Source organism: Pteropus medius, unplaced genomic scaffold (assembly GCF_902729225.1).
Source record: "Pteropus medius unplaced genomic scaffold, Ma_sr-lr_union100, whole genome shotgun sequence".
In the NCBI taxonomy this organism is placed as follows: Eukaryota; Metazoa; Chordata; class Mammalia; order Chiroptera; family Pteropodidae; genus Pteropus; species Pteropus medius.
In genome coordinates this window covers 13,903,164-13,920,334 of record NW_024349798.1, presented here as the reverse complement: position 1 = coordinate 13,920,334, position 17,171 = coordinate 13,903,164, and the positions used below count along the sequence as shown (strand labels likewise).

Here is a 17,171-nt window from a genome sequence, read left to right as displayed (position 1 = left end):
CAAGAACAAAAAAGGATTGCATGACATAATGGAACATGAAAACAAACTGTTGCTGGTCCACAGCATTAATATGATAAACAAGCTGGAAATAGCTGAATTATAGACTGGGGTTAAAATCGAGATCTAATCCAGGGCATATTTTAGGGGTCTGCTATATTTGGTCAATTCAGAAAAGAAATGCTAAATAAAGCGCCATGGTCTGCTTTGTCTGGCTTCAGAGTGGAAGGGAAGATGATCAATCTTCCCCCATCCTTAAATTTATTCAAGAAGTATCAGCTGTGCATACACTATGTGATCCCTTATTATATGGAAAAATAAATTCCAAGAGAAAGGCTGATCTATCATCTTGTGGACCTTAAGAATCAACCTCAATTAAAAAGATACTAACATTGATTGATCCCACTATGTGCCAGGCACTGTCTTTCACACTCACACATATGTGATCCTTTAATCCTGAATAAATGAGGTCATGAAAGGTTAAGCTCTTTATCCGGGATCACAGAGCTAGTAAATAAAAACTGAGATGCTGAGAGGCATATGCCTCAGAATCACTCTTCTTGTTATTAGAAAAGATTTCCTTGTATAAACCTCAGAGACTTCACAAGGGAAATATTGGGTTACTGTAATATGACTCATCAGCCCAATTTAATATTACCTATTCATTACAATGTAATGATTCTTGCATACAAAGAATATGCTGTTGTGTTTCCCCCTCGGGCTCTGTAGCAGCCACACACAGATCACAGAACTAAAAGCATGGGCTAATTATATGGCCTACCTACGCGATCGATATTAAGAAAAATTTTAACTGCTCATATTCATGGGGTTGAAAATATATGGTCTAATTTTGGTCAGCAGTAGCATCTAGGTAATGCTGACTCAGAAGGATATTTGTTGTCACCACGAGGAGTGGAACAGAAAGGCTGAATCACACTGTACCACATAAAATGTTACCGCTATTAACATAACGAGCTAAATAGTGAGCAGGATGGAATTAGACCATCTCTGTCATCATTACACCAACAGGCAGACGCAAGAAATATTGTCACGGTGCTATGTTACTTCCTCGTATTATTTTCATTATCCACTAAGTTTATAATTAAAGTGTGGCCACCTGGTCAATGTCACAAGCACAGTGTACCATCAGAAACAGGGGTTGCAAACTCAAATGCCTATGGAAGCCAGGCAAGAAATGGAAATGAGTACACTGGGCAGGTTGTAAGATGGCAGGGAGTGAAGCCTATAGTGAACTATCTGATGGAGGCACATGACTGCAGTACGCTGCTTAATGGGTAGCAACCATGTGACCAGATCATCTGCCTTTTCAATAGAGGCCAGAAAGCCAGATTTTTAATATAAAATTTCCCAAGTCTTTGAACCTTGTGGATGCTATCAAAAGCACTCTGTGGGCAAGATTTGGCCATTAGTTTGTAAATGCCAATCCAGAAAGTCAAAGCAATTTCATCATTTTTGTCACTGGGGTTGGGGGCTGAGGGGAGGATGTGATTAAAAAAAGGAAAGGAACCACACCTAGTTTATTATTGAATAAGCAACTGTTAACTTCATCTGGATACTGAGATCTTCATTCTAACTGGCATCTAAAATTATATCCAGAACGACATTAGACTTTATGAAAGTGTTTATCCTCACACCGCTTATGGCCTCACACCCAGCATAGTAGAGAAAAACACTTTTTAAATAGCACCTGCTCCTTGAGTCTATATGGAAAAAAATAAACGACATCTTTAAAAAAGTTAATTTGAGTAGCATCTTCTTAGCCCAGGAGTTTCCAATCCTTGGACTGCTTTTGCCATTTTACCCAATGAAAGGCCTGTTTTGAAAGACTTGTCTCCCTATTGCATGTGTTAAGTAATACTTACCTAATACTTAACTAATCAAACTAAGGCAAGAAATACGATCTGCGTTTCTTTGGCTGAAAGCTTGTGGGGGCACATTATAAATGTTTACTATGCAATGCTGAAAATATGGCAGACCCAGCATGACTATTTCTTTAAAAACCTCCTAAAAGCCTGGAAATGTCACTCACTTACTTCTTCAACACAAATTTTGGGAGTGCTTATTATTTAACTAACTATTCAACAAATATTTAGTCCAAGCCACTATCACCTGTCACTTGTTCTACGACTGTATAGACTTTTTTTTCCAATTTATGAACATTCTTTACTATCTTTGTTTTGTACTTTTCATTATACAAACCTTTGATTAGATTTACTCCTAAGTATTTGATATTTTTAATGTGAAATGGTAAATGATATCTGAGGGGTTTTTTTTCCCTGATAACACGTCTGACATCAAATGAGAAGGATTTTTTTTTTCTTCCTGAGACCATTTCTTCAACTCAGACACCAATTGAGTGTTCAACAATTCAGTTCAATTCTGACACTGACTACCTGGAGTTCGCACAGACCCCACAAGCTCAGTCTTATAAGCCACCCCCACTTCAGATTCTAATTACAAGTCCCTGTCCACCTATATTTCTGACCAATTGGCTATCAATCAAGGATTCCCATGACTTCCTCCTCAAATTTGATAATTTGTTAGAATGGCTCATGGAACTCAGGAAGGCACTTTACTTACTGTTACCAGTTCATTATAAAAGATACAACTCAGGAACAGCCAGATGCAAGAGAGGCATAGGGTAAAGCATGGGGTCAGGGGCATGGAGTTTCCATGTTCTCTCCAGACACCTTACCCTCCCAGCTCAGAATCTCCCTGACTACTATCATTTGTGTAGACTTTTAACTCTCTGCTTCCACCCCTGCCACATTTCTCTGATGTTTATACTTAGCATAAAATTTGCTAATGTGACCTCTATGGAAGATGTAGAATCTGGAAGAAAATCGACAGGTTCTGAAAGGCCACCCTGCCAACACAACCTATAGTGAAAGAACAAACATCACAATTATGACAAACGATTGCTTCATGTCCAAAATTTTACTTTACAACTGGGATTCCCCAGATGTGTTGTCTATATCAACCAGTTTAACTAGGCAATGACAAAAATATCCGTCTCGCTTTATGCTGGAATATTCTGGAGTCTTACTTAAAAATTTTTTTTTAAAGGTCAGAGAGAGGCCCAAGGTGGCAGCAGCATAGGAGGATGCTGAAGGAGCCTCCTCCCATGAGGAAACTCAAATATATACGTATATGGAGGGCAATTACTCCTGAGAGACAACTGAGCCCAGTGAACAGCGTATGACAACTAACAAGAGAAAGAGATTGCAGAGCGAAGGCTGGGGAGTCGGGGAAGCCCTCTGGGAGCTTCTTTCCAGGCCGGAGGAGGGGGTGACCGTCTTGGTCCACAGCCCCCTTCACTTCCACAGGGCGGGCGGGAGCTTCACGGGGGAGCTTTAGCCTACCTGTGGGCTCACTGCTGCACATCCCCAGCTATAATTCCTGGAACCTTGTGCCTCCGAACGAAGGGAGCAAGCAGGAACAGCAGAGCGTCACCGCACACACCTGGGCGCCCTGGCCAGAGCAGCTCTTCCCGGCAGGCAGTGCGCCAGGTGCTTTGAGCGCATGCTCGGCTCCAAGGCGCTACCCCAAACCACGCGCACACGGAGTCTGCACAGAGGTCGCTTCTACGCAGGACCACTTTTGGCACAACAAACGAAAGAGAGACTGTACCGAGAAGGCTGGGGGAGCCCTGGGAGCTCGCTGGGGTCTGCGGGAACCCCCCCAGGATGGGAGCGGCCGGTGAGCATCATTGTTTACATCACCCTCCACCTCCATAGGGTGGGTGGGAACTCCACCCAAGTGCTCTGGCCTATCTGCAAGGTCACCATAGTGCATTTCTGGACACACTGCCCAAGCCCATTTCAGCCAGAATAAAGGGAACAAGGGGAGGTTAAGGGGGCATTACTACATGCATGTGGCCTCCCCGCCTGGAAATGCTGTAGCTGGGTAGGCCAGTGCCCTGGACACTTTAGATACCTGCTCTACTCCTACTGGCCCTCCAAAACCAGAGGGCACACACCGCCGGCACAGAGCCCGCTTTTCCAAGACTGAAAGAGACAGCTATTTTGTCTAATTTATATAAATAAACACATAAAGTCACATAAAATGAAGACAGAAGAATATCTCAAATGAAGGAAAAAGAAAGATCCCCAGAGGCGGGGGAAAAAAACACCCTGGGGAAACGGAAATGAGTAATTTGCCTGACAAGGATGCTCACCAAACTTAAGAGTGGAATACAAGACCTGAGAGAGAACTTCAACGAAGAGAAAGTATAAGAAAGAACCAAGCAGAACTGAAGAATACAACTGAGATTAAAAAAAAAACACTATAAGGAATCAACAGAGTAGTTAACAAAGAACAATGTCTTGAAAGAGCCTAGTAGAAATCTATTAATCAGAACAGCAGAAAGAAAAAAGGAGTTTGAAAAAATGAGGATAGTTTAATGAACCTCTCTGGGATAACATCAAACTATCAAACATTCTCATTATAGGAACCCCAGAAAGAGAAGAAAGAGAAAGGAACAGATACTTTATTTAAAGAAATAATAGCTGAAAGTTTTCCTAACCTGGGAAGGGAAACAGACATCCAGGTCCAGGAAGCACAAAGAGTTTCAAATAAGGTGAACCCAAAGAGACCCACACCAAGATATACTGTAATTAAAATGGCAAAAGTTAAAGAGACCATCTTGAAGAAAATAAGAGTTTCATACAAAAGAAACCCTTTAAGGCTATCAGCTGACGTCTCATCAGCAACTTTACAGACCAGAAGGGAGTGGAAAGACATTTTTAAAGTGTTGAAAGAAAGAAATCCACAACTTAGAATAATTACCCAGCAAGACTATCATTCAGAAATGAAGGGGACAAAGAGTTTCCCCAGACGAGCTGAAACTAAAGGAGTTCATCACCATTAAATCAGCTTTACAAAAAATGTTAAAGGGTCTTTAAAAGGAAACGGAAAGGCCATAACCAGAAATAAGAAAATATGAGAACGGGAAAAATCAAATATTCAATAAATACAGCAAATCAGACATGTGAAAAGCTACTACAAAGGTTATTAAGAAGTATCAAACTCAAACTGTAATAAGCAGAGGATGTACAACACAAAAAGATCTAAAACATGGTATCAGTAACAAAGTGTGGAGGGGTCAGTAAAAATATAGTCCTTACAGAATACTTTCGAACTTAAACACCTATCAGATTAAAAAGGACCACGATAGATAAAGAATAACATACATAAACCTCAAAACAAGGACAGCTATAAAAACAATTAACAAAATGTCAATAAGTACATACTTATCAATAATTACCTTAAATATAAGTGGATTAAATGCTCCAATAAAAGACAAAGGGTGGCTAAATGGTTTAAAATACATGACCCACCTATAGGCTCCTTACAAGAGACTCACTTCAAATCAAAGGACACATATAGACTGAAAGTGAAGGTATAGAAAAAGATATACCATGCAAATGGAAATGAAAAGAAAGCTGGAGTAGCCATACTCATATCAGACAAAATAGACTCCAAAACAAAAAATGTAAAAAAAAGACAAGGGCGTTATATCATTATAAAGGGGTCAATCCAATTGTAAATACCTAAGCACCCAACATTGGAGCACCTTAAATATATAAAGCAGTTACTAATGGACATAAAAGAAGAATTCCACAGTAATACAATAAATAATAGGGGATTTTTAATACCCCACTTACATCAATGCACAGATCATCCAGACAGAAAATTAATAAGGAAATAATGGCCTTAAATGTCACATTAGACGAGATCTACTTAATAGATATTTATATGCTATTGCAACTAATGAGAAAGCCTGGTAAGGAGGCAGGCACAATATCAACACACCAGAAAAAAAATAAAAATACAAAAAATAATAAAATAGACATTTAAAGAACATTTCATTCAGAAACTGCAGCATACGCATTTTTTTTTTCAAGTGCACATGGAACATTCTCCAGGGTAGATCACACATTAGGCCACACAACAAGCCTCAATAAATTCAAGAAGATTAAAATTGTATCAAGCATCTTTTCCCACCACAATAGCATGAAACTAGGGGGGAAAAAAGTCAAAGATAACCCAAATCAAAGACTACTGTAATGAAAGATGAACACACTCCTTTCTGCTACCCGCCAACTTCACTTTCCAGGTCCTGGTGTCCCACCCCACCTCTCCCACCTGTCCAAATAATTCCTGCTGGAGAAGAATTGGGCATAGGCCACTGAATGTCTTACAGCTGAGGATGGAAAAGGACAAAGCTCCATTCTCATTCCTAGGCTTAGGTCTAGTTTGGCAACATTTTATATGACCAGGTAGGCTTTCCCTCCCACGGTTCTTTAATCCTTCCTACTTGTCATTTTCTATGGGACATGACATTTCATTGGGTTAATGTACCATTTGCCTAGATCTGGACATGTTATCTTCATATTTTCATTGTTATAATATAATAAACTTCTCTTTGTGCCTTTTTTCTTTTTATTTCTTTGGAATAAATTCCCAGGAGACTAATTACTGTGCTAGAAGCTATACTCACTTTATAGCTGGTGACATGTACTACTTTCCCAAAAGGGGATGATTCAGTTTATTCGCCCATCAGCAGCATGTAAGTATATTAGTCTCACCACATTCTCACCCGCATGCATCTGTTAAAGACTTCTGCTTTGTCTCTTCTATCTACCTTCCATCCTGTGGAAGGCTGAACTTGCTTAGTTTAGGTTCTAGTTTTCCTTTTGAGACAAGGGCCTCCGATACATGCAATAGTTGTCTATTTGAGATGTCAGAAATTTTTCAAGCAATTTTTAAATAAACTAGTTTTGCTTCACAGTCTTCGTTCATTCCTTCATTCAGTCAATCAATCAAAAATACCTATTGAGTACCTATTATATGCCAGATGCTTTTCTGGGAGTTTGGGATATATCAGTGAGCAAAACAAAGACTCCTGCCCTCCTGGAGCTCGGGGGAAGAGAATGGTAGAGACATAAAGTAAGCACTTAATGTAATAAGTAAACTGGGATAGTAAAAGATGTGTTATAGAAAAATAAAATAGAGCAAAGGGGCCTGGTGGAGTTTACAGGGAATGGGAGCTGATGACAATTTTAGCTGTAGGGGTAAACCTGATTGAGAAGATACATTCGAGCAAAGAATTGAAGGAGATAATAAATGTTGAGGGAGTTGGCCATGAGGGTATCACAGGGAAGAGACAGTGCAAAGATCCTGTGGTACCCAGCCTCTAAGATGGCCCCTAATGATCCTGCCTCCTGGAATCCATGCCCTCGAGGGCTGGATTCAGAAGAGAATAGAGTAAATGTGACAGAAGTGAAAATATGTGACTTGAAGACTAGGGCAAAAAAGGCATGTGTTGGTGTTCTCTCGAGTGCTCTTTCTCTCTCTTGGATCTCTCACTCTGGGGAAGCCATGCTGAGAGCTGCCCTATGGAACAGTTCAACGTGCTAAAAAACTGAGGCCGTCAGCCAACAGCCACGTAGGGGAGTCTGGAAGCAGATCCTCCCCAGCTGCCATCTTGACTGTAACCTCTTGAGAGACCCCGAGTGAGAACCACCCAGCTAAGCTGCTCCTGGATTTCTGACCGATAGAAACTCTTTTGAGATAAAAAAATGCTTGCTGTTTTAATAACATTTTGGGATAACTTGTTATTCGGCAATAGATAACTAATACAGACCCTAAAGCAAGAGTATGCTTGGAAGTGGTAGGAACTCAGGGCCAAAGGTCAAGGCAGTAGATGGGACCTTTAGACCACCGTAAGAATCTCGGCTTTTCCTTGGAGTGAGATGGAGAGCTATTGCAAGGGTTTATTCTCAGAGCACTGACATGAGATGACTTACAGATCTGACAACTGAAAAAGAAGGGAAGATTTTTAGCACTTTATAACAAATTATTTTGTATTCATGATCATTCAAAAACACTTTTTCTTTTTTTCTCCCTTGCCTCTAATTTCTGTCCTCAGTTACCCTGTTAGCCTTGTGTTTCCGCCCAAGTCTTCCTTGGATATTTCAACTATGATCTTTGAGAAATTTTTACATTCTTGCATCCTCCATATCTTGAAACCTCACCCTCTCCCTCCGTGCACTAATCCAGAAACAATACTTCAGATGCTGACTGACTTCAGCAGGACTATTTTTAAACCTTTGCAAAACCCAGACACTCTTTCTTTTAAAGGATTACCCTACATAGTATCAAACATATTAAAATGCACCCACATCCCACATTATATTTAATATAGATGATGTAATTATATGCATTGAGCTGTAGATGACTGGCCAACATTATATTCTGTTCTAAAGGCATTTAAACTTATTCGTTTTGATTTCCTGAGATTTTTTTTTTTTTTTGGTATTTCGAAGCTATACTTCTGTGTGTGTATGTGTGTATAAACACTTAAAGCTTCAAATGATTTTATAAATCCTTAGAAAGGTCACCGTAAGCAGTGTACTCATGGTGCCCAAAATGTAAGATATCCTAGAACTAGGTTCTTTAGATCCTATAGAACAGAGTTTCTCAACTTGGTATGATTGACATTTTGGAACAGATCGTTCTCTGTTGTGGGGGCTGTCCTATGCACTGTAGAGTGTTTAGCAGCATCCATAGCCTCTACCTACTAGTTGCCAGTAGCACCTCCCCACAAGGCTGTGACAACCAAAAACGTCTCCAGATACTGCTGAATATCTCCTGGGTGTAGGGCTGTTAGAAAAAATATAGAACTTTCAGTTAAATTTGAATTTCATATAAACAACAAATAAATTTTATTCACATGCTCCAAATGCAATATTTGGAATGGACTTATACTAAGAAGTTACTCATTGTTGGTGTCCTGTATTTTTATTTACTAAATCTGGCAAGCCTACCCAGAGGGCATCTCAGTTGAGAACCTCTGCCTTCAATCTTAGTCACCCCTCTACCTCCCCTCCCCTTTCTCTCTCCATAAACTTGAAGTTTAATGGCATATCACTGATTTCACTAGCTAGCAAAGTCAAAGAAACCTACTTTCTTCAGTTTCCAGAGGTTTCTATGCATGAATGCAATTCATGCCAATGTCAGTAGTCATTTACAGAGAAATCAACCGACAAGTATTTCTTGAATTCCTTTGAGCAAGGCGTTGGGTAGGAGGGATAGAGAAGAAATATAAAACATAGTCCTTCATTTCAATGACCTTCAATTTAGCAGGAGGAAAGATAACATAAATGAGATGGCTTACAATGCCAAATAATATATAATTAACGGCTAAATTGTGTGGTACAGATTACAAATGCTCTAAGAATCAGGAGGAAAGAACTGTAATAAAAACCAGAGCAGGAAGGAATGGCTTAATGGCAAAGGGGCTGATGCTGGGCTTTGCAAGCCAACTTTAAAATATAGAGTAGGTCCTCGATTTGATAAATTTTTGTTGAATAAATGAGTAAATGAATGAATGAGCAGTAGGTCTTATAGTGAATTAGTAACTTGAGTTTCCCACCACCATCTATTGTATACATGGCCCTTTCCCAGCCCCAGTGGCTCATGGTAAGTAAGATACAGTTAAAAAAAAAAAAAAAAGATAACCCAGAAGTCAGTCAATTATTAGCTTTTTGGATTTCAAAACAGGCTTTGGAAACCTACCAAAGAAGAATGACTTATAAATAGTTCTGACAGTCCAGAAACTTAGTTCTGAGTATCTAAAGTCAAGTCCCATAGGGCTCCGGGCATAAAATTTCTGCAATGATTACTAGATTTGATAAAAATAAATGAAGAGTCAGATTATCTTGCCCTGGGACATAGATTCTTTAACAGAGGGAGGTGAAATGCAAGCAAGGGATCACCTGGACAAAGAGATGAGTCGGCACCTAAAGGCCCCCCAGTTTCTGCAGAGTGAACACTGGACCTCTCCTGAAATGGGGAGCTAGGTCAAGGCTCACTGATCTCCTGAGTCACTGCCTAAGCCAACACCAGCCTCGGTCTATGTCCAAAAGCTTCGTGGATGACAGTTCTCATTGCCTGCATGTTCACTTCCCAGCAAGACAGACACACATCTGTGGCTCAGGCGCAACCCAGCCCTCTAGATTGCCCTGTGTAGATAAATCCTATTTTCCTTAACCCCTGGGGGGAAGGTTGGAGCCCATACAAACTGGACCCAGCACAGGGATGAAATACTAACCTAGCCCTATATCCCCAACAAAAGTTGAAAGAGTAAAATTTGAATAAAAAGGAGGAAAGGTCACAATATCTTAGAAGGGGACACACTAGCAAATGTCAGACTCTGAAGGGACAACGAAGAAACCAGTCTACGGCAGAAGAAGCATAGTGAGGAGTAATTAATAAATTGGTGATTTTCATTTTTACCATCTGTCTGTACCTTTCATCATTCTTTCTACACTTTTTGTTAGCCTTAGCCTTACAATTGACTTTTATATACTTTGTTTTAAAATAGTGCAAAGTTTTCATTTCTTCAGGTAAAAGCCTAATTGCTCCAAACTGTTGAGAAGTGACTCAAGATATATATATATATATATATATATATATATATATATATATATATATATATATATATTGCTCTTTATAATTTCTCCCAGAGGGAAAAATAAACTGCTCGCAATCATTAACTCTATGCAAAAATTTCACACATCACCTGCAGGAAATTCTCTAATACTATTCTTTATTGGCCAAAGGCCTGGAAATTATGATTCACTTTAGTATTATTTATCACTAAGGAGCAAAAACAGTCTGTCTGCAAAAATTCGACAGATTATCGTTTCTATCTGGTGGGTTTATATCTTTGCGTCCCTTTACTAAGTCCTCTAAATATTATTAAGCATTCTCACCGGCATTCAACCCATGCACAAACTAATTTTTCCCACTTTTAGTAGCAATAAAATAAAATGGCCCAAATATACAAGAACCTTTACTGACACACATTTTCCCCCTAAAAGCATTCTCCTAATCTTCAATTTAGAGGCATGCCGTTGAAGAAATCACGTGAACGGAGAATCTTTTCACTTTGGTTTAGTAGTTTCGATTTTAATTTTCTAATTTGCAATCCTTACACAGAAGACACTCAGAATGATGCGTGAAAGTTTAACAAACTCGAAACCTGAGCCCTACACATAATTTATTTCATCTGTTCTATCCCTGTCAAATTAGAAAACTAAAAGCGAAGTGTTCTGTACAAGGAAGGGAATCCCATTTCTCACACTCCAAATTAACTTTCTGACCCCTACTTACTATTCTCATTACCTCCACAATAGTTTGATTATAATGTTGAAACAACAGAGAGAGACCTAAAATGAAGATGCTGTAGGGAGAAGATAACCACGGAAAGATCTAAGGAGACCTTGAGGCCCGTGTATGTATACATTCCTAAGCAGGATAAATGTATGAATGTTCGCTGAACTCAGCTCCAGAACAATCCAACATGCCTTTCGAGTATATAACCTCAGTTCTTTCATTGCATACATTTGGGGAAATCTATTCCAGTCTATACAGTAGAAAAGAACTTAAATCGTGAATGAAGAAATTAGTGGACTCCAGACCAAAGGAGCCACGTGGACACAAGACGGTGGAAAGAGCAGATTCTGTGACTTGAAGCTGAAGTTCAAGTTTGCCTCTTCGGTATTAATAAGAGGATCTTAACGCTGCATCTTTTTCCTGTTTATGCTCAAAAAGAATGTTTTCTTGGGAAATCACTTGGGAACAATTTCAGTTCTAAATTTTCAGCTCTATGAGTACATAGAGACATAGGAAATAGGCCAAACATTGGGAAGAATTCAATAAGTAACAAAGAACATGTATAAACAGATAAGGACAACTTTTATCTCAATCCAAAGTAAAGGCATAAATCTTGTACTTGCAATAAAGATGATTAGAAAAGATTACAGGATGCAAAACTCATTTCCTTTACACATTTCTCAGAATATTCATACCACCACCAACACAAACAGACAGTCATTTGATGTACTTAACTAAAACTCATTTATTTTTCATATACACTAAATCACATTTTATCAAAAATTTAATATACATATTTTATACATAAAATTTAAACTTGAAAATGAACCAACTAGTGTTGCTCTTACAACACTTTCCACCTCCAAATATGAAAAGATCATTTGGGCCCCATGGCTCCGAAAAATAGGACCTTGACGTAAATATAAGAAAATGAACCAATACAGCTTTTCGTCACTAAAAAGGCAATATTTAACATGGCAGCTGTCTGACCAACTATTTGACCTCTGTATAGAGGTCGAGTATCAATCACATTGATCATATCCTTCACTAAGAAGCATAATCAAGCACTGTAATATCTCAGCTCCAACAAGGTTTGCAATCTAACCGGAATCAATCCTCAACCCTTAACATGCACAGAATTCACAACATACATATCCCATCCACTGTCGACCTAAAGTGAGAATGTAGTCACTTTTGTTATGTGGCAATTATCTGGCTACCTGGCTGAATTTCCATTTTCCAGTTAGATAGATTTGTGGTCCCACAGAGAGGCTGTGGAGTAGGAGTGGGTGACAGCCTACAGGGGTACTAGAAAGTAATGATCTGTTGATGGTTGTGAGCTGGTGGTCACTGCCCACAGACAACCACACTGCATGAACCACAAACTATGAAATATTAACATACATGAATGAACAAGGGTTTATTAGTTCTCCAGAGAAAGAGAACCAAGAGGATGCATATATAGGAGATTTATAGTAAGGAATTGGCTCATGTGACTATGAAGGCAAATCCCAAGATCTGCAGGGTGAATTGCAAGCTAGAGACCCAGGAGAGCCAATGGTTTATTTCCAGCCTGTGTCTGAAGGCCTGAGATCCAGGGGAGCTGACAGTGTAGTTCCCATCTGAGACTCAGAAAAAGCCGATGTTTCAGTTCAAGTCTGAAGGGAGAAAAAAAGCCAATATCCCAGTTTGGGAGCAGAAAGAATCCTCTTCCTTGGGAGAGGGTTGGCCTTTTTGTTCTATTTAAGCCTTCAACTGATTGGATGTGGCCCACCCACAGCAGGGAGAGCAATCTGCTTGACTCAGTCTATCCATTCAAATGTTAATCTCATCCAAAAACGACTTCTGAGAAACACCTATAATGTCTGACTGAATATCTAGGCACTTCATGGCCCAGTCAGGTTGTCACATAAAATTAACCATCAAAGGCCCAACTACCATGATTTTACCTAGTTCTCAAAGACAAACAATCCAGTCTTGTAGAGTTGGGGAGAGGTGTGAACAGATGGTTTTCTGAGGGATATGTGCAAGTTGGGCCAGGGGAATCGAAGCCCACAGATCATAACCACCCCCCAAGAAAACATAATTTTCTGAGCCTAGGGCTGGAATAGGTGAAGTTCTAGACTGTGCCCAGGACAGCTGTCTGCATGTGGGCATGAAAATGGAAGAGCAATCAGTCCAGACTTCTCAGCACCAGTTAATAGGTAAAAAGCAATAGGTAAAACATTCACTAACTACATAATTCATTCGACAGTGTTGCAGAGTTTCTGCCATGTGTTGGACACAGTGCTGGATGTTTCAGGTACAAATATAAATTAGAAATATATTCTTCCCTCTAGAAGGTCACAGTGTGGTAGGAAATAAAAATATGCAAACAGATAACGACCGCCCAAGGTGGAAAGTTCACAACACATGGCAATGATCTTTGCCAAGCTAGTTTGAATGCCAAGGAGCATGGAAAGCACGCCGTGAAGTATATCAGAGTCTTCTTCCTAAAATATACCCTGTTCTCTCAACCCCCTCCTGCAACAGCAAGAGTTCCTGAAATTCCATCCAGATTTGTGTTAACAATTAAAAAAATTTTAAAAAAACCAAAACAGCTAGAAAGGTTGTCATCCACATCTCAGTAAATTAGCTTAATAAACCTACTTTTCTACATCTAGTAAAAATCACCTACATGGAAAGAATGGGAGTTTTAAGAGGCGAGGAAAAGAAACAAGAACTAATTTGGAAGACAGCACATTATAACCAGAGGGAATGCAGGGAAAGGGCACATAGAGAAAGGAGAGGATCTCTGAAAAGGAAAAAAGAAACTCGAAATTTTCAGGCACAAGAATCCATTAGAATTCTAATACTTCCAAATGAACCTAATTTCAAATGGAAACTGCCTCCAGAATGTTTACTCACTTCAAAATTCTCTGATCCTTCCTCCTTTTCTCTCCAGTGAGGGATCTCTGCCACCATCTCTGTAAGCATGGCTGTCATATCACTTAAATGCTCTGGTTCGTAACCCCATCACAATTATTCTGCTTTCCTGGAGTGTTTGGGTGGTCATGGTTGCGGGAGGAGGGATAAAGAACAGGAGAAGGGGGTTTGATAGAGCCATTCGACAGAAAAAGAAGAAGGAAGATATGGATGAATAAAGATTAATTTAAGGAAAAACAGAGTTACGAAGGAAAACAGAACTAGAAAAGGATAAATTATAATTGATACATGCCCAAAATGTTACTCAGTTACTATTTCCTTCTAGATACTTGGTTGGCCACTATTCACAGATCTTTATCCGTTCCTTATCTTTAAACTTCAGATTTCTCTTTTCTATTATTGGCCATCGAGAGTGTTAGAAGAAAATTTTTTCAATTGTTTAATTGCATTTTGAGTGATTTGGTTTCTTTAAATTCTAAACATTATGGGTAAAACTGGATTAAACGTAGCCAATGCAAGGCTAAAATCTTCAGGCACAAAAATCCATTAACTTTCTAATATTTTCAGAAGATGAACTTAATTTCAAATGAAAGCTGCCTGCAGAATACATTAAGCATGTTCTGGATACAATCCGTTTTGGCAAACATGCTGTAAAAATTCACACAAAATTTCACTGAACTAAAAGTAAATTGCCCACAGAGCAAAAAATATTTTCAATAACTTCAAATCCTAAACAAAGACACTCCTCGGAAGAAAAACAGTACTAAGAAAGTATACAGTAATGGTGGATGAGTTAGAAATTGTGGTTCTGTAATTTACCTCAATTGAAGAGATTATCTACATTTACTTTGATTAACAGAGTTGATCTGGAGGCCCTATTTAGATACAACCTGAAATACCAAAATTAAATCTCTTTATAGACTTCATTGTGAGGTAATAAAACAAATTTTTCTTCAAAGCATTACAAACCAAAATTACAACTGCTAATGGAGTACTAGAATGTAAAAATGGTTTCCTCTGTGAACTATATCTTTTAGTAGTTGAAATTACTTTCATTCATTAGTTTTCTTATTCTGGCACACGGAATATCAATACTTTATAAGATAAAGTTTTCCTAAATCATCCTTCATTTGTAGGAACCCCTAAATGCCAAATTTCACTGACTGCATAGTGGGTAAATAATCGATTACTTTGTACACTGAATCACCTCACTGAACAAATTTTGATGACAATATTTTCACATGCCACTCTCAAAGTTGGTATGAGAAAATTTTAAATACATGCAAACTCTCACATTGTTTTAATTCTCTTACCAAACCAACTACGATATAGATAAAAGAGAATAGCTTTTATTAATTTTCCTACAAGTGAAAAAGACAGATAAGTTGCAAATTATGCATTTTTAATTACAACTAAGCTGAATAGAAGCATCTCCATTATTTAAAGTTGAGGAATGGGCTATAAAAATTCCCCCTTATGTGAAAACTTAAATGCCTTTCTTTTCTCTTTGCTCTATTCTCAAGATCTCATCTGATCCGATCTGATCCTACCGTTACCACCCCAGTTCACAGACCGTTAGAGTCTTGTGACTTTCCATCCTTTAAGATCCAGCTCAGGCATCTCCCCCATGAAGCCTTCCCAGATTACCCAGGGCACCATGTCTTCAAAGTGCCTTCTGCTTCTGCCACTAACCTACTGCATTCCTTGAGTAACAGTCAAGCTTTATATTGACCACTTGTCACAGATGCTGTTCGAGCACTGAATGATGAATTGGTATAGATGTCCTGAGAATCAGATTATCTTTTTTTTTTTTTACTTATACTCTCAACTAGACCATGAACTTCGTTTAATACTTACCGCCATGTTGTTTATCTCTTTACATCCCCACACTGGCCACTTAATGGCATTTGTTATAAGGGTGATGGCATCCATTTGCATAGGAGGAAAACTTCTCCCCTGAATTAAGAAGTCATTTTTCAGTTATTTGGCAAAGAAGCTTCTGAGACTGGAAATGGAAACTAGGAGTCCAAAAAGACACTCTCGATTTTAATAGTGGCAGGACCAAGAATAAAGCTCCCTGGTGGTGGTGGCCAATGGCATTATCATATGGTGACAACCAGGAAGTCAGAAAATAATGCTGGGAAGGTGTCATTAGAGCTACAGGGTAAATACCCCAAATGCTTAGACCAAGGACAGGATCTGTGATCCCGGAGTTCAAGCTAACCATGAAAGGATCAGAAATTGGTATTCTGTAGACTTTTTTGAGAAATGATTTTGACATCCTCCAAATTTCCCTTTTGTTTTCGACACGTTAGGTAAAGTTGTTTGAAAATCCAGTCTACCTCAACTCTGCTAAAGGAAATGAATTATACATTTCACCTTTGCCTGAGCAAAATAGGGCCAGAAGAACATGGTACAGCAACACCTTAGTGTTGGAGGAAAGTCTGGGGGAAAAAGGCCGCCTGCTTGGTTCTAAACCCTGTGAGATCTAGAGTATGTTGGACCCAGGATGGCAGCATTTTAAAACAAACATTGCATTATTTGGAGTGAGCTCACACTGAAACACAGAAGTACTCTTGCATTAAAAACTGAAAGTGTATTATTTGCAAAAATTCAGAGCACACATGCTATATTTCCTCTATGGTACATAGTAATACATTATTGAATAAAGATTATCATACTTTTTCATGAATAATGAGTTTTCCTCTTGACAGTATAAACAAGGTCTGTTTCCTCAATTACTTTTATACAAATGTAAACACTATTCTTTCATCATAAAAGTAATGCTGAAGCTCATCAAGGAGTACTTACTCTAAATATACTTTTTTAATGACAAAATGTGTTTTAAATATTGTGAAATAGCTTTTCTGTTGTATTAACTACTTTTAAAGCGATGAACATAACACATCATTTCAGAATTAAACTATCTAGAAATTTCCTTACCATTGTCCCAATAATGTAAAATAAAATTCAAATTGTATACTTAGAAGTTATATACTATGACTTATATAAATTTGTATTTCAAATTACATAAAGTATATGCT

The 17,171-nt window shown here is 38.6% G+C and overlaps 1 protein-coding gene across 4 annotated transcripts in view; it reads right to left on the bottom strand.

Moving 5' to 3' along the window:
* MPV17L (MPV17 mitochondrial inner membrane protein like) overlaps positions 1-17,171 on the bottom strand; it is a 35,364-nt gene that overhangs the window by 10,564 nt on the left and 7,629 nt on the right. For 3 of the 4 annotated variants that reach the window (XM_039885400.1, XM_039885403.1, XM_039885402.1), the window contains exon 4: positions 15,985-16,083. In XM_039885400.1, coding sequence (XP_039741334.1) covers positions 15,985-16,083 — 99 coding nt within the window. Of the gene's footprint in view, positions 1-11,767; positions 14,237-15,984; positions 16,084-17,171 lie in introns of those variants that run through there. The other variant, XM_039885401.1, reaches the window with a different exon arrangement.